Source organism: Oryx dammah, unplaced genomic scaffold, assembly GCF_014754425.2.
Source record: "Oryx dammah isolate SB20612 unplaced genomic scaffold, SCBI_Odam_1.1 HiC_scaffold_12, whole genome shotgun sequence".
Lineage (NCBI taxonomy): Eukaryota > Metazoa > Chordata > Mammalia > Artiodactyla > Bovidae > Oryx > Oryx dammah.
In genome coordinates, this window is record NW_024070196.1 from 43,652,652 (window position 1) to 43,676,851 (window position 24,200).

At 39.4% G+C, this 24,200-nt stretch overlaps 1 protein-coding gene across 3 annotated transcripts in view; it reads left to right on the forward strand.

Annotated features, from left to right (window-relative positions):
• The window catches only part of ZNF268 (zinc finger protein 268), a 38,487-nt gene that overhangs the window by 8,105 nt on the left and 6,182 nt on the right, over positions 1 to 24,200 (forward strand). For all 3 annotated transcript variants that reach the window (XM_040251483.1, XM_040251481.1, XM_040251482.1), the window contains 3 exons: positions 13,997 to 14,197; positions 23,554 to 23,680; positions 23,975 to 24,061. In XM_040251483.1, coding sequence (XP_040107417.1) covers positions 23,647 to 23,680; positions 23,975 to 24,061 — 121 coding nt within the window. In that variant the 5' untranslated portion in view covers positions 13,997 to 14,197; positions 23,554 to 23,646. The remainder of the gene's footprint in view (positions 1 to 13,996; positions 14,198 to 23,553; positions 23,681 to 23,974; positions 24,062 to 24,200) is intronic.

Sequence of the window (24,200 nt, forward strand, 5' to 3'; positions counted from 1 at the left end):
TGAGCTTTAAGCCTAATTTTTCGCTCTCCTCTTTCACTTTCATCAAGAGGCTTTTTAAAAAGCTCCTCTTCACTTTCTGCCATAAGGGTGGTGTCATCTGCATATCTGAGGTTATTGATATTTCTGCCGCCAGTTCTGATTCCAGCTTGTGTTTCTTCCAGTCCAGCGTTTCTCATGATGTACTCTGCATAGAAGTTAAATAAGCAGGGTGACAATATACAGCCTTGATGTACTCCTTCTCCTATTTGGAACCAGTCTGTTGTTCATGTCCAGTTCTAACTGTTGCTTCCTGACCTGACCTGCATACCGATTTCTCAAGAGGCAGGTTAGGTGGTCTGGTATTCCCATCTCCTTCAGAATTTTCCACAGTTTATTGTGGTCCACACAGTCAAAGGCTTTGGCCTAGTCCATAAAGCAGAAATAGATGTTTTTCTGGAACTTGATTTTTCCATGATCCAGCGGATGTTGGCAATTTGATCTCTGGTTTCTCTGCCTTTTCTAAAACCAGCTTGAACAACAGGGAGTTCACGGTTCACGTATTGCTGAAGCCTGGCTTGGAGAATTTTGAGCATTACTTTACTAGCATGTGAGATGAGTGCAATTGTGCGGTAGTTTGAGCATTCTTTGGCATTGCCTTTGTTTGGGATTGGAATGAAAATTGACCTTTTCCAGTGCTGTGGCCACTGCTGACTTTTCCAAATTTTCTGGCATATTGAGTGCAGCACTTTCACAGCATCATCTTTCAGGACTTGAAACAGTTCAACTGGAATTTCATCACCTCCGCTAGCTTTGTTCGTAGTAATGCTTTCTAAGGCCCACTTGACTTCACATTCCAAGATGTCTGGCTCTAGATTAGTGATCACATCATCATGATTATCTGGCTTGTGAAGATCTTTTTTGTACAGTTCTTCCGTGTATTCTTGCCACCTCTTCTTAATATCTTCTGCTTCTGTTAGGTCCATACCATTTCTGTCCTTTATCGAGCCCATCTTTGCATGAAATGTTCCCTTGGTATCTCTAGTTTTCTTGAAGAGATCTCTAGTCTGTCCCATTCTGTTGTTTTCCTCGATTTCTTTGCATTGATCGCTGAAGAAGGCTTTCTTATCTCTTCTTGCTATTCTTTGGAACTCTGCATTCAGATGCTTATATCTTTCCTTTTCTCCTTTGCTTTTTGCCTCTCTACTGCGGGCAGGAATCCCTCAGAAGAAATGGAGTAGCCATCATGGTCAACAAAAGAGTCCAAAATGCAGTACTTGGATGCAATCTAAAAACGATTCGTCTCTGTTCGTCTCCAAGGCAAACCATTCAATATCACAGTAATCCAAGTCTATGCCCCAACCAGTAATGCTGAAGAAGCTGAAGTTGAATGGTGTTATGAAGACCTACAAGACCTTTTAGAACTAACACCCAAAAAAGATGTCCTTTTCATTATAGGGGACTGGAATGCAAAAGTAGGAAGTCAAGAAACACCTGGGGTAACAGGCAAATTTGGCCTTGGAATGTGGAATGAAGCAGGGCAAAGACTAATAGAGTTTTGCCAAGAAAATGCACTGGTCATAGCAAACACCCTCTTCCAACAACACAAGAGAAGACTCTACACATGGACATCACCAGATGGTCAACACCGAAATCAGATTGATTATATTCTTTGCAGCCAAAGATGGGGAAGCTGTATACAGTCAACAAAAACAAGACCAGGAGGTGACTGTGGCTCAGATCATGAACTCCTTATTACTAAATTCAGACTCAAATTGAAGAAAGTAGGGAAAACCGCTAGACCATTCAGGTATGACCTAAATCAAATCCCTTATGGTTCTACAGTGGAAGTGAGAAATAGATTTAAGGGCCTAGATCTGATAGATAGAGTGCCTGATGAACTATGGACTGAGGTTCGTGACATTGTACAGGAGACAGGGATCAAGACCATCCCCATGGAAAAGAAATGCAAAAAAGCAAAATGGCTGTCTGGAGAGGCCTTACAAATAGCTGTGAAAAGGAGAGAGGCAAAAAGCAAAGGAGAAAAGGAAAGATATAAGCATCTAAATTCGCAGGATACAAAATTAGTATACAAAAATCAGTTGAAAGTTTATGCACTGACAATAAAATATCAGAAAAAGAAATTTATTTCATCAAAAAGAATAAAGTAGGAATAAATTTAACCAGGAATTGAGAGACCTATACACTGAAAATTCTAAGGCATTAATTTAAAAAAAAGAAGGCACAAACAATGGAAATAAATTTACCTTTGAACAACATGAGTCTGAATTGCAGGGAACCACTTATATGTGGATACTTTTTCAATAAATACATATGCCAGTACTACCCAATCTTCAGTTGGTTGAATTTGTGGATGTAGAACTGCAGATACTCTGGGCCAACTGTAATGTTATATGTGTGAATTTTCAACTGCACAGGAGTTGATGCCTCTAACCCCCATGTTAGTCAAGGGTCAACTACATATTCCATGCTCATAAATTGGAAGAATTAATGCTATTAAAATGTCCATACTCCCCAAACAACCTACAGATTCAATGCAATCCTTATCAAAATTCTAATGACATTTTCACAGTGATAGAAAAAAAATTCCTAAAATCTGTTTGGAACCACAAAAGACTACAAATAACCAATCTTGAGATAGAATAACAAAGCTGGAAGTATCATACTTCCTGATTTTAAACTATATTACAGTGCTGTAGTAATCAAAACACTATAGTATTGGCATAAAAACAGACACAGGGATCAGTAGAAAAATGTGTGTATGTTTGCGCAGTTGCTCAGTCATGTCTGACTCTTTGCAACCCTGTGGACTGTAGCTTGCCAGGCTCCTTTTGTCTGTGGGATTATCCCAAGAACACGAGTGGGTTGCCATTTCCTTCTTTAATAGAATAGATAGTCCAGAAATAAATCCATGCATATATGGTCAGTTTCCTACAGTGGAGCCAAGAATATATAATGAGAAAATAGATTCTTTAATAAATGGGGTTGGAAAAACTGGACAGCCACATAACATAAACAGTGAAACTGGACTCCTATTTTATACGACAGACAATAATCAACTCAAAATACATTGAAGTCTTCAATATAAGATCTGAAATGGTAAAACTAGAAGAAAAATAGGGATAAGCACCTTGACATTGGTCTTGACGGTATTTTGGATTTGAAACCAAAAGCAAAGTCAACAAAAGCAAACTTAAGTAAGTGTGAATCAGTTCAGTTGCTAAGTTGTGTCCGACTCTTCGCTACCCCGTGAACTGTAGCACACCAGGCCTCCCCGTCCATCACCAACTCCTGGAGTTTACCCAAACTCATGTCCATTGAGTCAGTGATGCCATCCAACCATCTCATCCTCTGTCGTCCCCTTCTCTTCCTGCCTTCAATCTTTCCCAGCATCAGTGTCTTTTCCAATGAGTCAGGTCTTTGCATCAGGTGGCCAAAGTATTGGAGTTTCAGCTTCAACATCAGTCCTTCCAATGAACACTCAGGACTGATCTCTAGGATGAACTGGTTTGGTCTCCTTGCAGTCCGAGGGACTCTCAAAAGTCTTCTCCAACACCACAGTTAATACATCAAGCTAAAAAGCTTCTTCGCAGCACAGGAAACCATCAAAAATGAAAAGGCAATCAGTGGTGTGCATATATAGAGAGAAGGCCACAGGAGGACATGATGAGGAGATAATGACTTTAACAAGCCAAGGAGAGGGGCCTCAGAAGAAACCAAATCTGTCACCTTGAACTTGGACTTCCAGCATCCAGAACATGATATCTGAATTAAGATAAGCTCTTAGAGACTTGACGCTTCCACTTCGGAGGGCGCAATTCCCATCCCTGTTGGGGAACTAAGATCCTGGCAGAAGCACCTCTGTGCTGCTGTCTCTGAGGGCTGTGTCCCACCTTGGCCTAAGCCCAGCAGCCCCAGAGTGCCCAGAAAGCCCCAGCAGCAGCCCATCTCTTTTGTGAGTTTTTTTGTACTAGTTGACAAATGAATTTAATTTTATTATCTTTTACACTCATTAGATACCTACCTACTGTTGGAAAGCTGTGCCTTCCCTTCCCCTCATTTTTTAATCTGCTCTGCTGTTTGCTTTTAGACTCTAGTGCAGCTTATGATAGACTTTCTTGGTCTATGTGTCACCTACTTCTCACTTGCCCACCTGTCTTTCCATGCTACTTGTAGAGAATTTCTTCCGGTTTGTCTTTTCATTTACTAATTCATCCTAGTGTTGGCTGCTTAGTCGTGTCCGACTCTTTGTGACCCCACTGAACTATAGCACTCCAGGCTCCTCTGTCCTTGGAATTCTCCATAATGCATAGCCATTCCCTTCTCTAGGGGATCTTCCCAACCCAGGGATTGAATCCAGGTCTCTTGCATTGCAGGCAGAATCTTTACCGGCTGAGCCTCTGGGAAGCCCAGTTTATCCTAACTTGCTATTAAACAGATTTTGGTTAATGTATTTTTTTCATTTCTGTAAGTTCTTTTAAGTTCTTTTTCAAATGTGCTTGCTAAGTCATTTGTCCAAACCCTTGCCAAGTGGTGAAGCTTGCCTTTATGTCTTCAAATCTAATATTTGATTTATAACCAGCATTCATCAGTTGCACTGTCTGTTGGCCTCGAGATTTTCTGTTGTTTTTTGGTTCTTGTTCATGTCATTGTTTTCTGAAAGCTTTTCTTGTGGGCTGGTCATTTGTTCTTAAAAATATCTCTAAGGAAAAAATTTAAATGTGGGATGAGGGTACCTTAGTCCAAAATACTTTGAAATATTTTGAAGCAGAATCAGTCATTTCATCTGTATGTACTTCACCAGACATTAAAAGACCTACGTTTTCTTAAGTAATTATAATACTATTTCGCCTAACAAAATAATTCCTTGGTGTCATGTAATACCTGCTTTTTGTTCAGATTCCTGTTTCCCCTTTTAATGTTGGCAGTTTTTCAAATCAAAATCCCAACAATATACACACTTCTTACTATTACCCACTTCAAGTCTCTTTTAATCGAGAGTAACCCATCATTCATTCTTTTATCCCCCCATTGTCGTTTTAAAGATGCTGAGCCACTTGTCCCATAGAATACCCTTCATTTTAGGTTTATCTCTGTTTTCTTCTGGTCACTTTAACATATTTTCTGTCACCAACATTTCTGGTAAACTGAAATTTAGCTTTAAAGACTTTTAGATTCATTTATTAATGTTTTGGGGCAAGGATTCTTGTTGACGCCTTGTTTTTTCACCTCAGGAAGCACGTTGTCTGGTTGACTTTCTCTTGACAATGCAAAGATTGATTGGTGGGGTCAGGGGGTGATGGTGTGGTGGTGGTGTTGGAAAGTGTCCCATCAACCTTTTCTCATAGTTTTCCTCCTTTAATGACCTTCCGTTCAGCCGGTTGTTTCACAGTATTTACAAAGTAGTGACTTGCTAACTCTATCATTCTTTCCATATTAGTAGCAGTTTCCTGAATTTACAACCCTTCTCTAAAAAAGAACATTCCTTCATTAATAGAACTGTTCATTAATCTAGAGACACAGTTTGGATAGGCTTGGCAGATAACATGCTTAATTTTTTTTCCTTTAATTGCCAATTTTCACTAAGGGGTTGGTGCCCCAGTTACCTCCATTGGTGACAACAGTGAGTTGTTTTTTGTTTATTTATTTGCTTATTTTTGGCTGCACTGGGTCTTTGTTGCTGCACGTGGGCTTTCTCTAGTTGCAGCAAATGTGGGCTACTCCAGTTGTGATGCTTGGGCTTCTCATTGTGGAGCATGGGCTCAGTTGTGGTGCACGAGCTTAGCTGCCCCACGGCATGTGGGATCGTCCTGAACTAAGGATGGAACCTCTGCCCTCTGCATTGACAGGAAGATTCTTAACCACTGGACCACCTGGGAAGCCCACTGATTTTTTTAATTTGAATATGATTAAGAAACTCATACATTTTAATACATTCGTTTAGTTTCAATCAGTTGCAGTCAGTATTCTTTTAGTGGGTTACGTTGTCCCAGCCTTAGCCAAAGGGAACCTTTTGAGCTTGACTCTGAGCCTTTTTTGGAAGACTGTTTGTCTTAGCTGGCTTTCTGACTTCCTTGATTTTGGGCCCAAGAAGATGCTCAGGGCTCCTTTGACTATTTCCTGTCCCAGATGTGGAATCAAGCTTTTCTCCAGTAATCTATACCTTTTAGGAGGAAATGTGCTTGGGGACCTCAATTGATACTGGAACGTCATTACCTCTAGGCTGTTTCAGTAAGGAGACCTAGGGATCTTTGGAAAGCAAAAAAATTACAGTTCATATTGATGTTTCCAATTCAAATTATAGAGTTTTCAGTTTTGTTTTGTTTTTTTTAATTACTCTCTTTGGGGTGGAAGTAACCCAGTTGTTCACTGTGAGATGAATGGATAAACAATGGAGTGTGTATGTGTATATTCAACCTTAAAAAGAAATGAATTCTGACACGTGCTACAATATGGATGAACATTGAAGACATTATTTTCAGTGAAATAAATCAGTCACAAAAGGACAGATACTGCAAGATTCTACTTACGTGAGGTTCTGTTACTAAACCAGGTTTGTTCTCCTAACATGCAGTGAGCCAAATGCTGGGTTGCTAAAGTTTGTAGCAGAGAGAGTTTATTCATGAGCCAGCCAAGTGAGGAGATGGGAGAACAGATCTCAGATCTCTCTCCTTGAAGGTGAGGGACTTGAGATATTTATGAGATAAAGAACTGGTGGTGGTGGTGGTTTAGTTGCTAAGTTGTGTCCAACTCTGCAACCCCATGGACTGTAGCCTGCCAGGCTTCTCTGTTCATGGGATTTTCCAGGCAAAAATACTGGAGTGGGTTGCCATTTCCTTCTTAAAGGGATCATCTTGAAGGTATATGGAAAGGTGATATTGGAGGTAGGGAAAAGATAGGCAGGCCTATCTCAGTTACATGCTTCTTTATGGAATACATGTTCAAAAGTAGAAGCACTTAGCATGATCTGAGGTGGAATTTTTGGCCCTCTGACATCAGAAGGTCATTCATTGGACATGTGTGCAGGACCAGTTTTTAGAGTCAGTGGTCCTAGCCAGTTTTGGCTGCCTGAACTGGACGAGTGCTGACTCCAGGTTTCTGAAAAACATCTTAAGAGCTCATTACTATGACCCATACATCAGAGGTGTTACCTAGGGGGTGGTTAGGAAATCAAAAGATAATTAAGGCAAACTTGGTCAGTGAGGGTGGCTTATAAGTAGAGGGGTTTTTAACAAGTTGTTCCCCTAGCTACTGTTCTGTAAGACAAACTCAAGAATTTCTGTTGGTCATTTAATCCTTTCTGTTAATCCTATGGGGCATGGTTTCAGTTCCTAGAGGAGTCAGAATCATAGAACGTATGATCCATGATGGTTGTCAGGGAGCCATGGTAGGAGGAGAATGGGAAGTTATTGTTCAAAGGATGTAGTTTTGCAGGGTGAAGAGTTCTGAAGATGAATGTGAATGCTGGTAATGGTTACACAGCACCATGAGTGTACTTCATTGCACTTAATTGTTCACTTTAAGATCATAAGTTTTATGTTATGTATTTTATGTTATCACAAGATGAGCTGTGACTCTTACCTCACCCAATACCAAAAAAATTTACTCAAAATAGAACATAGACTTAAATGTAAGAGCAAAAGCTATAACACTTCTAGAAGAAATCACAGGGGAAAATATTCACACCCTTCTCTGAGGCTGAAGTTCTTAGAAAGCTCTTTTGTAGACTGTGCTTTTGGAATTACAAATGGACAACACCAGGATAAAAACTTTTGAACTTTAAGTCACTATTTAGAAAATGAAAAGATAAGTCACAGACTGGGAGATAGTATTATATTTGCAAATCATGTTCCTAATAACAGATATATCTGGAGTTTATGAAGAACACTTACAGTTCAATAAGACAGACAACCTAGTTTAAAAAATGGGCAAAGGATTTGAAACAGACACATCACCAGAGAAGATAAATAGATGGGAACCACCTGGAAAGATGTTTAACATCATGAGTCATAAGGGAAATACAAATTATTATCATAATGAAGCTCCACTTTATACCCTCTAGAATGGCTGTAACCAAAAAGACAGAAGTGTTGACAATGATGCAGAGAAATTGGAACCACTATAGATTGCTGGTGGGAATATAAAATTGTGCAGTCACTTTGTAAAGGTTAAATGTAAAGTTAAATATAAACTTACTATACAATGCAGCAATTTTACTTCTTGGAATTTACCCACGGTAAAGGAAAACATGTTCACACAAAGATATGTATAATAACTTAGAACTATAAATGTGGATTAAGTCGTGAATGTACAGACAGAATGGAACACTATTCAGCAATAAAGGAGCAAACCACTGGTGTGTCTGTAACATGAATAAACCTCCAGAGCATTGTGCTGAGTGAAAGAAGCCAGGCACAGCATCTAGTATGGTCCCTGTCATATGAAATGTCCAGATAATGCAGATTTGCAGACAGAAGCAAGGCAGTGGTTGCCTGGGGATCAGAGGTGAGAATGACCTTGGTTTCAGAGGAATCTTTGAGACAGTAGGAATGCTACAAACCTGGATTAAAACTTCCATTTATTAAAAATAATTGAATTAAAAATCTACTCATTTATAGAAGCTTTATTGAGGTATGATTTATATACCATAAAACTCACCTTTTTTTAAATTAATTCATTTTTATTAGAGGATAATTGCTTTACAGATTTTTGCTGTTTTCTGTCAAACCTCAACATGAATCAGCCACAGGTATACATATATCCCCTCTCTTTTGAACCTCTCTCCCATCTCCCTCCCCATCCCACCCCTCTAGGTTGATACAGAGCCCCTGTTTCAGTTTCCTGAGCCATAGAGCAAATTCCTGTTGGCTATTTTACATATGGTAATGAAAGTTTCCATATTACTCTTTCCATACATCTCACCCTCCCTTCCCCTCTCTCTATGTCCATAAGTCTGTTCTCTATGTCTGTTTCTCCATTGTTGCCCTGTAAATAAATTCTTCAGTACCATTTTTCTAGATTCCGTATATACGTGTTAGAATATGGTATTTATCTTTCTCTTTCTGACTCATTTCACTCTGTATGATAGGTTACAGGTTCATCCACCCTATTAGAACTAACTCAAATGCCTTCATTTTTATGGCTGAAAACTCACCGCTTTAAAGTGTACATTCATTTTTAGTTTTCACAGTTGTCTAAATATTACCATGTCCAATTCCAGAACACTATCATTACTTCCAAAAGAAACCCTGTCCCCATTCAAAACCCACTGTCTATCCCCTCCTTCCCCGTCCCCTTGTCAGCCATTTAGCCTACTTTGTGTTTTCATGAATTTCTCTTTTCTAGACATTGGTATAAATAGAATCATATCACATGTGTGGCCTTGTGTATCTGGCTTCTTTCATTTAACACTGTGTTTTCAAGGTGGCTTTGTGTTGGTCTCAGCCTGTCAATAGTGATGCTGTGACTAGGAATGCCTGGGGCAGGCGCTCACCTGGGCCCCACTAGTCACAGCCCCCACAGACATTTCCCTGATGAGCCAGTGCTGTGGTTGGACCTGCCCTTGTGCTTCTTATTGTGATTACAAGATGCATCTCAGCGACAACCATCAGGGATCTTTAAAAACATAAAGTTTATTACTGAGCACCCTGGGAGTAGGTGGCACACCAGGGCCACACAGCAGAGAAAGAGCGAGAACGTGGACTTGGAGTTCTGCCTATATTTGGGTCACTGGGGCTTGCTTGTTCATTATTTTTTGGTGAATTTAAAATATAATTAAGAATTAAAGGCACAGGAAGGGAAGAGCAGGATCACTCAATGAGCAGTCATCCAGCTCACCCAGGGCTTTCTACAAGGGGACTGTCAAGGCAGGCAGCCTGGCTCTTTATCTAGCTGTGTGGCTGGAAATGAACTTACCCAAGATTGATGTCTCTGAAGTGGTACCTCAGAAATCAGAAGCTTTTGGTACAATCAGGCATTTGCATTATAGTCAAAAAAAGCTAACTGTCAGGTACCTAGACAGTGTAGTACAGATACCTGTACAGTATAGTAGTATTCTTCAGTGCTGCAGTACTTTTTATGGCTAAATAATGTGTAGATCACATTTGGTTTATCCATTCATCCACTGATAGGTATTTGACTGTTAGAGTCATGCCATTAAAAACATTTGTGTGCAAGCCTTTCTGTGGACATAGGCTTTTAATTCTCTTGAGTGGATACTTTGGAGTGGGATTTCCAGGTAATACAGTGATCCTGGGTTTAACACCTTGAGAAGCTTCCAAGCTGGGTCCAAAGTGGTTGCTCCATTTTACATCCCCACCAGCTGTTCAGGAAGGTTAAAAACTTTACTCTTGTATCTTTTTGTCATGTGCTAGATATCTTGGGTCATAATAACAGTGATATAACTGTCATGTCCTATAGCGAACATAAGATGGTTTTAAAATAATGACAATTTGTTACTACTGACAGGGGTACTAAATGAAGTTTAGTAAGTCTTTATACCTCATTTTATCCGAGGAATACATAGTTAAATACCATATGTTAAGGTCAGGAAGAAATATGATTGTCTCATAGTTTTGTTTCCAGTTGTATAAACAGATATATTTGTTGACATTTATTTTCCACTTCAGTGATTGCCTTCTCTCCTCCTTTTGATCATGTAAAATATTTACATTATTCAAAACTAGTAATGGAAATAAAAACAAAGGTAAACAAATGGGACTTAATTAAACTTAAAAGCTTTTGCACAGCAAAGGAAACAATAAACAGATTAAAAGACAAACGTCAGAATGAGAGAAAATAATTGCAAATGAAACAACTGACAAAGGATTGATTTCCAAAATAAACAAGCAGCCTATGCAGCTCAATACCAGGAAAACAACCCAATCAAAAAAATGGACGAAAGGTGTAAACAAACATTCCTCCAAAGAAAACATACAGATGGCCAACAAACGCATGGAAAGATGCTCACATCACTCTAATGAGAGATGCAAATCAAAACTACAATTAAGTATCACCTCACACTGGTCAGAATGGCCTGGAGAGGATGTAGAGAAAAGGGAACCCTCTTGCACTGTTCAGTTCAGTTCAGTTCAGTTCAGTTCAGTCACTCAGTCGTGTCTGACTGTTTGCGACCCCATGAATCGCAGCACGCCAGGCCTCCCTGTCCATCACCAACACCTGGAGTTCACTCAGACTCACGTCCATCGAGTCAGTGATGCCATCTAGCCATCTCATCCTCTGTTGTCCCCTTCTCCTGCCCACAATCCCTCCCAGCATCAGAGTCTTTTCCAATGAGTCAACTCTTTGCATGAGGTGGCCAAAGGACTGGAGTTTCAGCTTTAGCATCATTCCTTCCAAAGAAATCCCAGGGCCGATCTCCTTCAGAATGGACTGGTTGGATCTCCTTGCAGTCCAAGGGACTCTCAAGAGTCTTCTCCAACACCACGGTTCAAAAGCATCAATTCTTTGGCGCTCAGCCTTCTTCACAGTCCAACTCTCACATCCATACATGACCACAGGAAAAACCATAGCCTTGACTAGATGGACCTTAGTCGGCAAAGTAATGTCTCTGCTTTTGAATATGCTATCTAGGTTGGTCATAACTTTTCTTCCAAGGAGTAAGTGTCTTTTAATTTCATGGCTGCAGTCACCATCTGCAGTGATTTTGGAGCCCCCAAAAATAAAGTCTGACATTGTTTCCACTGTTTCCCCATCTATTTCCCGTGAAGTAATCGGACCGGATGCCATGATATTCGTTTTCTGAATATTGAGCTTTAAGCCAACTTTTTCGCTCTCCTCTTTCACTGTTGGTGGAATGTAAATTGATACACTATGGAGATTCGTTGATAAACTAGGAATAGAACTACCATATGACCCAGCAGTCCCACTACTGGGCATATACCCTAAGGAAACCAAGAGACACATGTACCCTGGTGTTAATTGCAGCACTTTTTACAATAGCTAGGATATGGAAGCAACCTAGATGTCCATTTACAGGTGGATGGATACAGAAATTACTATACATATATACAATGGAATATTACTCAGTTATAAAAAGAATGCACTTGAGTCAGTCCTAATGAGGTAGACAAACTTAGAGCCTGTTTACAGAGTGAAGTAAGAAAGAGAAAGAGATACTGTATATTAATGTATGTGTATGGAATCTAGAAAGATAGTACTGATGAACCTGTTATTTGTAGGGCAGCAGTGGAGATGCAGACATAGAGAACAGACTTGTGGACACAGTGGGGAAAGGAGAGGGTAGGACGAATTGAGAGAATAGCATGGAAACATACATTGCCATATGTAATATAGAAAGAAAGTGGAAATTTACTTTGTAGACACAGAGAGCTCAATTCAGTGCTCTGTGACAACCTAGAGGGGTGGGATGGGGTGTGAGATGGGAAAGGGATTCAGGAGGAAGGGGACATATGTATACCTGTGGCTGATTCATGTTGATGTATGGCAAGGTCAACACAAAATTATAAAGCAGTTGTCCTCCAATTTTTTTTTTTTAATGTATAAAGTAAAAGATGGAAGCATGCCTGCATCCAGACAAGCTTCCATCTTTCCTACTCTATCTCTTCCCTCCCCTAGAGGTAATCCAAGTTTCTAGTTCATCTTAGTGATTCTTTTGGAAGTAAATACATACATACCTGACCTGACTCAACACTTAACCTTGTCAGGAAGGCTTTTTTCCTGCCTCTTGCCCTGGGTTCCCTAGAGTTCAATATGCCCTGTATTCTAACGTGTTTCACCCATTTTTACACCTTGTATTTTGTTGTTAAAACAGCTTCTGGAATGAGCGTCCTCTGGGCCTTTCCTTCTGACTGCTTAATGCCTTTCTGCCCTCCCTTTTCTCCCCTTTCCCTCTCATCTTCTGAATCTCTTTTCTCTTCATCCCTCTCTTTGCCTGAATGTTTTTTTCTTACTTCTGCTGATTAATTTGGTCTCCATTTTGCAGTGAAGACCCAGCCTCCTAAGAGGGACTGTTTGCCCATCATTTCTCAGCGACCCCAACACTGTTTGATCACTTAATAACTTTGGGAACATCTTTTTTAGTTACCTGCAGCCCTGTGCCTCAGGGGTTCAGATTCCATTTGGGAGGTGCTCTCTCTTTGGGGGTGCTCATTTACTGGTGAGTTTGGAGATCGGCGCCTGCGGCCCCTGTTCCCCCCAGCAATGCAATTAGGTTGCATCTGCTAGATTCTGAGGTTTGTGAGGAGCCCTGTTACCTGGGTCCATTTGTCTGTGGACGTCTCTGGCTTCTTGTACTATGCTGATAGGCCTCTTGTTTCTGCTGGGAGATTAAAAGACTACACTGCCACCCTGATCTCACTCTATTCTTAATGTTTCATAACAAAAAGTAAGACTCAGAGAGAGAGATTAATTGAGTTGTTCATGGATATCCAGATTATTGAGAAGAAACTCTACTGAAACAGACTGTTTCATCCAAGATCTATTTCCAGTGTCCACCCACCTAAAGTAAGTGAAAGTGAAAGTCACTCAGTCATGTCCAACTCTTTGCGACTCCATGGACTATACATACTATCCATGGAATTCTCCAGGCCAGAATACTGGAATGGGTAGCCTTTCCCCTTCTCCAGGGCATCTTCCCAACCCAGGGATCGAACTGGGATCTCCTGCATTGCAGGTGGTTTCATTACCAGCTGAGCTATGAGGGAAGCACAGAAGGCAGGGTCATTTACTCCTTAGCACCTGGCATCATGTTCTTTTTAAGTGTCTGCCGGAAGTTGTTTAAATCTCAGGGTGGTTGCTGCCCTTTTGGGGTTCCTGGGGGTCTGTGCAGAGTCTGGGTGGGAGGCTATAGTCAGTGTGCTGGGTTCCCTATTTCCATTTCCTCTCACTTCTGTCCCCTCAGCAGCACTGGCCACAGTCTGCAGAACCCCCGACGCAGCCGGGGTGAGTGCATTCACTAGCAAAAGAGACCAAGGTTAGAAATGTGCTCTCAAATGTGTGCTTGCTCTTGGGTCTACAGGTGCCACCTCTCCAGGAGCAAGACAGTTCATGCAATGTGAGCAGAAAGCTCCAAAGTGAGAAATCCATCCTGGGTCAAGGGACCCCTGGCCAGAAGCCTCTCCCTGGAGGACCCCAGCAGAGGCCCAGGAGACCTGGGACAGCACAGGTCCTGGAGTGGTTGCTTATTTCCCAGGAGCAGCCGGAAGCCAAGAAATCCTGGGTGAGTCCTTGTTTGTTTATTTCCACTTCTTTTCTTTATTCCTTTTTAAATTTTTTGGTAGGGAGGGGGATGGAGGTCCTTAGGTGGGAAGGTTAAAGTAACTTTCTCCTTAGGTCGTGGAAGGTCCCTGAAGTCCCTGTTTCCTGGTTTCCGCAGACTCAATTTTCAGCTCCTCCACCCCATAATTTTTTATAATGCACATTGTTCTTTTTATGTGTTTACAACGTGTGTATCATTATTGATGTGAATCCATTTTTCATATATCTTCATGGCATGTACATGTGTATCTCCTGCTCTATTGCTTATATTTTTCATTAAGCACCATCCTGTTAGATGACCATCAGCAGTGTCTGGGTCTTCCTTTGCCTCACATTCTCTGTCAACTTTTAAATGCTGTTATTCTTTTTAATTTGAGCCATTCTGGTATGGTGGTATCTCTGTATGGGTTTGCTTTGCATTTCCTGCTGGCATGTTTTTTGGATATTTTGTTACCTTACGTGGATGTTTTATGCCTTTTCTTATCCACTAAAAGCCATTCTTTATATTCGGAAGCTTCTTAGAAATGCTGAGTTTCAGGCCCCACCTCAGTCCTGTTATATCACACTTTTGTTTTAACAAGATTCAGTGATTCGTGCACATTGACGTTTAAAGCAAACTTGATACCAAATCCATATTCATGTTTTAACTGCAGTGCTTCTTTCACCTCCAGTATTTTGTTTTGACAGTTTTCAAACACAGGGCAAAACTGAAAGCATTTTACAGTGAACATTTGTATACTCATCACCTTAAATTTACCTTTAACATTTTTATTGTATTTGTTTTATCACATTGTCCATCTTTCCATCCCTCTGCATCTCTTATCCCAGCTTATTTTTGGTGTATTTCTTAATATATTTCAGGCATCAGCATGCCTCCCTCTTCAGTTTGCATAGCATTAACTGTTGTTCAGTATTTGTTTACAAGCTGGGTTTTTGTTTGTTTGTTTTGCCTTTTTATTCTGTTAATGCTGTCTTTTGATGAACAGCTGTTTCTAATTTTAACTTAATTTAGTTTATATATATATTTTTATTACTAGTGCTTTTTGTGTCCAACCTAAAAACTTTTTTCTTATCCAGAGTTCATGAAGACATCATTCTTTGTTCAGATTTATCTTTTCACAGGTAGACTCATAACACATGTAGAATTATTTATGTTTCATGTGAGTAGGAGTCAAGATGTGTTTTTTTTCATCATATTGTCTAATTGCCCCAGTCTCACTGAAGTGATTGACCTCTCCCTATGTCTCTGCAGTGCCACCTTGTTGTATATCAGGAGTCCATAAAAATGGTTTGGTTTCACAACTCATTCTGTTCCATTGGTCTACTTTTCTATCCTTAAGCCAGTTTCACACTATATTTATAATGTCTTGCTATCCAGATGCTTCTGGTTTTGGTTATGAATGCTGTCAACATTCATGTGTGGGTTTTTGTGTGAATATGAGTTTTCAGTTCAGTTGGGTAAATATCTAGGTGCTTGATTGCTGGATTGTATGGCAATTCTGCTTAGCTTTGTAAGAGACTGTCTTCAGAGTGGCTTGCAGTTTTGCATTCCCACCTGCAGTGAATGAGAGTCCTTGTTCCTCGTACTGACCAGTACTTGGTATTGTCAAGTTGTTAAACATTTCGCCATTCTAATAGAAGTAAGGTGGTATTTCATTGTGGTTTTAAGTTGCATTTTCCTAATGGCTAACTAGTATTATTGAGTATCTTTTATATGTGTTTTATTCTTTTTATATCTTTGGTGAAATATCTGTTAGAGCTTTCCCTCATTTTAATAAAAATGGATTGGGTTGTTTTCTTGTCATTGGTTTTTTTAATTCTTTTTTTTTTTACTGAGGTATAGTTGATTTACAATATTTCTGTTTTGTAAATAAGCTCATTTGTACCCTTTTTTAAGATTCCACATATAATTGATATATATATCTCTCCTCTGACTTACTTTACTTAGCATGGCAATCTCTAGGTCCATCCCTGTTGCTGTAAATAGCATTATTTTGTTCTTTTTTATGGCTGAGTAATATTCCATTGTGTGTGTGTGTTCAGTCACTCAGTTGTGTCTGACTCCTTGCTACCCCATGGACTGCAGCACAACAGGCTTCCCTGTCCTTCACTATCTCCTGGAGTTTCCTCAAACTCATGTGCATTGAGTCCATGATGCCATCTAACCATCTCATACTCTGTCATCCTCTTCTGCACTCAGTCTTTCTCAACATCAGGATCTTTTCCAGTGAGTCAGCTGTTCACATCAGGTAGCCAAAGTATTGGAGCTTCAGCTTTAGCATCAGTCCTTCCCCAAGGAACTCTCAAGATTCTTCTCCAGCACCACAGTTTGAAAGCATTCATTCTTTGGCTCTCTGCCTTCTTTATGGTACAACTCTCACATATGTATATGACTCCTGGAAAAACCATAGCTTTGACTATATGGACCTTTGTCAGCAAAGTGATATCTCTGCTTTTTAATACACTGTCTAAGTTTGTCATAGCTTTTCTTCCAAGGAGCAAGTGTCCTGTAATTTCATGGCTGCAGTTTTTCATGGCTGCTGCATATTTAGACCCTCTCTAAACATGTACATACCACATTCTTATCCATTCCCCCGTAGATGGACATCTAGATTGCTTCCATGTCCTGGCTACTGTAGATAATGCTGCAGTGAATATTGGGCTACATGTATCTTTTCAACTTAGAGTTTTCTCCAGATATATGCCTAAAAGTTGGATATTTGTGTCATATGATAATTCTCTTTTTAGTTTTTTAAGGAACCTCCATACTGTTCTCCATAGTGGCTGTACCAGTTTACATTCCCATCAACAACACAGAGTTCCCTTTTCCCACACCCTCTCCAGCATCTAGTGTTTGTGGATTTTTTTTATGTTGGCCACTCTGACTGGTGTGAGATGATACCTCATTGTAGTATTGATTCGCATTTCTGTAACAATTAGTGATGTTGAGCATCTTTTCATGTGCTTTTTGGCTCTCTTGTCATTGATTTTTAAGAGTTCTTTTTTATTCTAGATTTAAATCCTTCATAAGTGATTTCCAAATATTTTCTCCCTGTCTCTGGTTTGTCTTTTCATTTCCATGACAACAACTTTCACAGCAAAATATTTTAATTTTGGTAAAGTCTGTTTTCTAAATTTTAATTTTTTAAGATGGGTTTTGCTTTTGGTATCATATCTAAAATTTCATTGCCTAAACAAAAGTGCATAAAGAATTTTTTTCTCTGAAATTTGTATAGTTTTAGTTTTCACATTAAGTCTATGATGCATTAGTTAATTTTCACATGGGGTATGTTTTGAGTTTCATTTCTTATGTCTGTGGATGTACAATGGTCCAGCACCATTGTAAAGCACCATTGTTGTAAAGATGATCCTTTCTCTGTTGAAATGCTTTTGTGTCATGTTAAAAAACAACAACAACAAAATCTTCAAGAGACAGTATTTATGTGGGTCTATTTCTAGGCTCTCATTTCTGTTCATTGATTTTTGTGTCTAATTTTTCACTAGTGTCATGCTCTCTAGATTTTATGCTGCTGCTAAGTCACTTCAGTCGTGTCCGACTCTGTGCGACCCCATAGATGGCAACCCACCAGGCTCCCCCGTCCCTGGGATTCTCTAGGCAAGAACACTGGAGTGGGTTGCCATTTCCTTCTCCAATGCATGAAAGTGAAAAGTGAAAGTGAAGTCACTCAGTTGTGTCCGACTCTTCACGACCCCATGGACTGCAGACCACCAGGCTCCTCCATCCATGGGATTTTCCAGGCAAGAGTACTGGAGTGGGGTGCCGTCAAATTGGGCTAGTGGCAAATGCTTAACCTTTGTTCCCTCAGAATCGTCTGGCTGTTCTAGTTTTTTGTCTTTTCGTATTAATTATGGAAGAGATTGTGGATAGCTACAAAAAAACTTGTTAGTAAATCTGTGAATCAAATTAGGGAGAATTCACATCTTAACAATACTGAGTTTTCCAACCTGTGAACACCCTGCATCTTTTCCATTTTTTTAGATCTTTGATTTTTTAAAACACTGTATTTTAGAGCATACATATTTCTACATACATATTTTATCATCTTAACCATTTTAAATGGCACTTCAGTGGTATTAAATTTATTCTTTTTATTTATTTATTTTTGGCTGCACTTGGTCGTCATTGCTTTTGCAAGGGCTTTCTCTAGTTGTGGTGAGTGGGGGCCTCTCAATATGGTGGCCTCCTCTGTTGTGCTCCTAGAGCTGGTGCTCTAGGCATGGGCTTCAGTAGTTGCAGCACACTAGCTCGATAGTTACAGCTCTCAGACTCTAGAGTGTGGTGGGCTCAGTAGTTGTGGTGCACAGGCTTAGTTGCCCTGCAGCATAGGGAATCTTCCTGGACCAGGGATCAAACCCATGTCTTCTACAATGGCAGGCATGCTCCTGTCCACTGCCCTACTAGGGAAGTCCTTCAATACATTCATAAAATTGGCAATCATAACTATCATCTGTCTCCACAACTCTTCCTCTTGAAAAACTGCAAGTCTATATCATCAAAACCATAACTCTGAACTCCCCCCTCTCCATAAGCCCTATGAAAAGTTGTTGAATCACGACGCCGGGATTCTTGGCCCCTGGAGGAGAAGAATTCAATCCGGGGCCAGAGACAAGGCTTGATCGCTCAGAGCTTTTGTGTAATAAAGTTTTATTAAAGTATAAAGGAGATAGAGAAAGCTTCTGACATAGGCATCAGAAGGGTGCAGAAAGAGTACCCCCTTGTTAGTGTTAGCAATGAAGTTATATACTCTCCAATCAATGCAAAGAATGTCTGGAGGTTGTAAAGACCTCACCAGACCTACTCCCATAATTTACATTTTAAGATAACAGAATTAGCCAGAAGGTTTAATCCAGAGACTGTCCTCAGGCAGAATACATTATTGTTATATAATCCTGGTAAAGAGCAGGTCTACTCCCATAATTTACAGAATTAGCCAGAAGGTTTAATCCAGAGACTGTCCTCAGGCAGGATACATTATTGTTATATAATCCTAAGGAATGTAGAGAAGGAAAAAAAAGTTTGTCCTTTCTTCCTCCTTAAGAATTCCAGACCCCTCTCTCCTTGGGGACCCCTAGACTTCTTATCAACCTGCCTAGGAAATGACTCTCTCACCTGGAAAGCACCATTCTACTTTCTGTTTCTATGATTTTAACTACTCTAGTAGTACATACTGGAGAAGGCAGTGGCAACCCATTACAGTACTCTTGCCTGGAAAATCCTATGGACAGAGGAGCCTCGTAGGTTGCAGTCCCTGGGGTCTTTGCGATTCAGACACGGCTGAGGGGCTTCACTTTCACTTTTCACTTTCATGCATTGGAGAAGGAAATGGCAACCCACTCCAGTGTTCTTGCCTGGAGAATCCCAGGGACGGGGGAGCCTAGTGGGCTGCCATCTATGGGGTCACACAGAGTTGGACACGACTGAAGCGACTCAGCAGCAGCAGCAGCAGTAGTACATACAGTACTTGTATGTATACAGACATACAGTAATTGTCTTTTTGTGACTGACTTATCTCACTTGACATATGTTCTCAAGGTTCTTCCTGGTTTTATTGCAGAACTTTCTTCTTTTTTAAGATAGAATAATGATTTGCTGTGTATATATCACATTTTGTTTATCCATTCATCCATCAGTGGACACTTGAATTACTTTCACGTTTGAGCCTCTGAATGAAAATGCTGGTACAAGCATGGATGTACAAATATCTCCTTAAGACTCTGCTTCCACTTCCCTTGGAGATATACCCAGAATTGGAGTTCCTGGACCATATAGTAAATCTAATGTTTAATTTTTGAGGCACCATCAAGCTGTTTTCCACAGCAATTACACCACGTTATATCCCCACCAGCCATGTACAAGTGTTCCAGTTAATCCGTATCCTTGCCAGCCCTTGTTATTTTCATGGTATTTGAGAGCCATCCTAATGGGTGTAAGACGAATCTCATTATAGTTTTGATTTGCATTTTCCTTAATGATTAATGATGTTCACCATCTTCATGTGTTTATTGGCCATTTGTGTCTTCCTTGGGAAAATGTCTATTTACATCCTTTGATCACTTTTGAAGAATTTTCTTTCATTGAGTTTTAGTTCTGTATGTATTCTGGATATTAACCCCTTATAAAATACATGACTTACAGATACTTTCTCCCATTCGGGAATTGCCTTTTTACAATGTTGATGTTGTGTTTTGATGCAAAAAATTTTTAAATTTTCATGAAGTCCAATTGATTGGTGTTTTCTTTTGTTGCTTGTGCCTTTTGTCATATTCAAGAAAGCACTGTCAAATCTAACATCGGGAAGCTTTGGTTGCTATGTTTTCCTCTGAAGAGTTTTTCATAGTTTTAGGTTTTACATTTAGGTCTTTGATCTATTTTGAGTTTGTTTTTATATATGGTATTAGATAAGGGTCCAACTTTATTTTTTTCATGTGGATATCCAGCTTTCCTAGCATCATTTAGTGGAAAGACTTTTCTTTCCCCATAAATGGTCTTGGAACCATTGTCAACAATCATTTAACCATATATGCAAGGGTTTGTTTCTGGTCTCTCTTCTATTCCGTTGTTACCTCTAGGCAAATACCATGTTGTATGTCAGTCTTTCTGTCTTTATGCCAGTATCACGTGATTTTGGTTACTAGTTTTCTACTAAGTTTTAAAATTAGGAAGTATGAGTCCTCCAACTTTGTTCTTTTTCAAGATTGTTTTGGCTATTCAAGGTCCTTTGAGCTTTTTTATACATTTTAGGATGGCTTTTTCTATTTCTGGAAAAAATATCATTGAAATTTTATTAGGGATTGCATTGAATATGTAGATCACTTTGGATACTACAACATATTATTAAGGAACATAAAGTATGTTTGTCTTTATTTATGTCTCATTTCTTTTAACAAGGTTTTTAGTTTTAATTTAACAAGTCATTTATTTCCTAGGTTATTACTTTTTAAAATTTTATTTATTTATTTTTGGTTGCACTGGGTCTTTGTTGCTGCACATGGGCTTTCTCTAGTTGCGGAGAGTGAACAGGCCACACTTCGTTGCAGTGCACAGGCTTCCCATTGCTGTGGCTTCTCTTGTTACAAAGCACAGGCTCTAGGTGCGTGGCTTCAGTAGTTGTGGCACAGGAGCTCATTAGTTGTGTCTCAGGCCCAAGAGCACAGACTCATTAGTTGTAGCACATAGGCTTTAGTTGCCCATAGTATGTGGAATCTTTTCAGACCAGAAATTGAATCAGTATCCCCCTACATTGAAAGGCAGATTCCTATCCACCTTCAGGGAAGTCCAAATTATTAGTTCTTTATAATGCTGTTATAAATAGAATCATTTTTATAATTTGCTTTTCTGATTGATCATTGTTAGTGCATAGAAACGCAGCTCATTTTGGTGGGTGACTTTGTGTCCTGTTATTTGCTGAATTCATTTATTCTAACTAGGTTTTCTGTGTGTATGTATGTGTGTGGAATCTTTAAGATTTTCTACATATAGGATGATATTGTCCATGAACAGAGAAATAATATTACTCCATTTCTAATTTGGATCCCTGTTATTTCTTTTTCTTGCCCAGTGGCTCTGACTAGAACTTCCAGTGCTGTGTTGAATAGAAGTGGCGAAAGCAGGCATTGGTTCCTCATTCCTGACCTTAGAGAAAAAGCTTCGTCTTTCACCATTGAGTATGATGTTCACTGTAGAATTTTAAGATATGACTTTTATTATGTTGAAATACTTTCCTTCTGTTCCTACTTCACTGAGTGTTTTTATCATGAAAGAGTGTGGAATTTTGTCAGTGCTCCAGTTGAGATAATCTTCTTTGAGATAATCATTTTTTCAATTTCATTCTATTAATGTGATGTATTACACTGAGCAGTTTTCCAGTGTTGAACCATTCTTGCATTCCAAGAATAAATCCCATCTGTCATGCTGTATAATCTTTTTAATAAGCTTCCTAAAGTTATAGCGTTCTGATTTGAATTTATGCCAGCTTAACTTCAGTGACATACAAACACTGCTCCTTTACCGATCTGTCCCAACTCCTTTTGGTTGTTGATGTCACATGTTTATACATTGTGTGCCCCAAACCATAAACTAACAATTATTTCAAATGCATTAGTCTCTTATAAGTATATATAGGATGAAATGTAGAGTTACAAATCAAAGTTAAAATAATACTACCAATAATGATTACACAGGTATTTACCTTTGTTCAGATCTTTATTTCTTCAAAACAGCTTCAAGTTATTGTGTAGTGTGGTTTCATTTCACCTGCAGGACTCTTTTGAATATTTCTTTCCAAACAGGTCTAGTGGTAGCAAACTACCTTTTGTTTTTCTGGTGATGTATTCATTTCTGTCTCACTGTGAAGCACAATTTTGTCACATACAGAATTCTTGACTGATAGTTTTTTGTTTTTTTTTTTTTTCTTTTAGCTCTTTGAATATATGGGTTTCAAGTCTTTTGGTCTCCAAAGGTTCTGATGAGAAATCTGCTTATAATGTTACTGATGAGCTCTTGTATGAAACAAATCATTTCTTTCTTGATATTTTCAAGGTTCTTTCTCTTTTTGTGTTTGTCTATTGAAAATTTGAGTGTATATGTTTCTTTAAGTTTTTATCATTTTTGGAGTTTGTTGAACTTCTTGGATGTTTATATCCATGTCTTTCATCAAATTTAAAATTTCATTTTCAAATTCATTGTTGCCCATTTTTGAAAATTTTAGCCATTCTAGATATGTAATGGTGTCTCACTTTTTAAGTTTGTAGTTCCCTAATGATATATAATGTTGAGCTCCTTTTCATGTGCTGCTTTGCCATCTGTGTATCATCATGCTCAGATCTGTTGCCCCACAAAGTTGCTGCTACTTACAGCTGTTGCCTTTATTCCACCAAATTTTGACATATCTTTCTTCAGTGGTGGCTCCTTTAGTCCCCTTTCATGGACTCAGCCTAATGTATTCCTCCCTTATGCCTATGTTCTCCACATGTTCTTTTGTCTTAGCATCTTTGACTCCCTATTACATTTTTACATATTTAACCTTTGTTTCTCTCTACAGTGCTAAACACTTCTTGCAGGCAGGACTGCCTTTCCTCCATTTTATATTACCTGCACTAGGTTGAATACCTGACACATGGTGTTCTTGTGTGTTGAATGAAAGGTTAACTGATTTAATGCGTACTGATGGGATATTTTCAATAAATTTTTCTTTTCTCCCAAAATAGTAAAGAATATAAATAATGGACAGCCTTGGCTGGCTTTTATGACAAGCTCAGTAAAATGATTTGAGATTGAATAGGGATCTGCTATTTCAGGGACCATTGTCATTCACGGATGTGTTTGTGGACTTTACCTGGGAAGAGTGGCAGCTGCTGGACTCAGCTCAGAAGCACCTTTACAGGAGTGTGATGTTGGAGAACTATAGAAACCTGGTGTCCCTGGGTACGTACTGCCCCCTTGAAAGGAGTGTGTGTAATCTCCAGGCTTCCTCTTCTTGGTGGCTGAAAACTAGGGCACTTTTGTAAAATACTGGGTGATTTGGGGCTTATACTTAGAGGCCAGGTTTTCTTATTCTTCCTTTGGCGTCAGAATATGCTGGTTGAATGGTGTTTACTTTGTTAGAGTGCAAAAGGGCAGCTTCATCATGTCACCTCTAAACTAAATTTTCCCAGTTTTTCTGAATCCCTGGGTCCTAGGCATTCTTGATCCAGATTGTCTATAATTTTCCATTCATAGGATATCAATACACCAAACCCAGTATCATTTTCCAGTTGGAACAAGAAGAGCTGTGGATGATGCACAGCCCTAGTCAGGGCCATTCAGGTGAGTAACCAGAACAGTTAGATATTTTCCTCCTTACTCAGAATCAGTGTGAGGTCTGACATTTTGTTCTCTTTGTGTTTGTACTTTTATGTTATTTGTAACCATCTTTTGCTCATTATTTCTTCTCTGGTATTCTCAG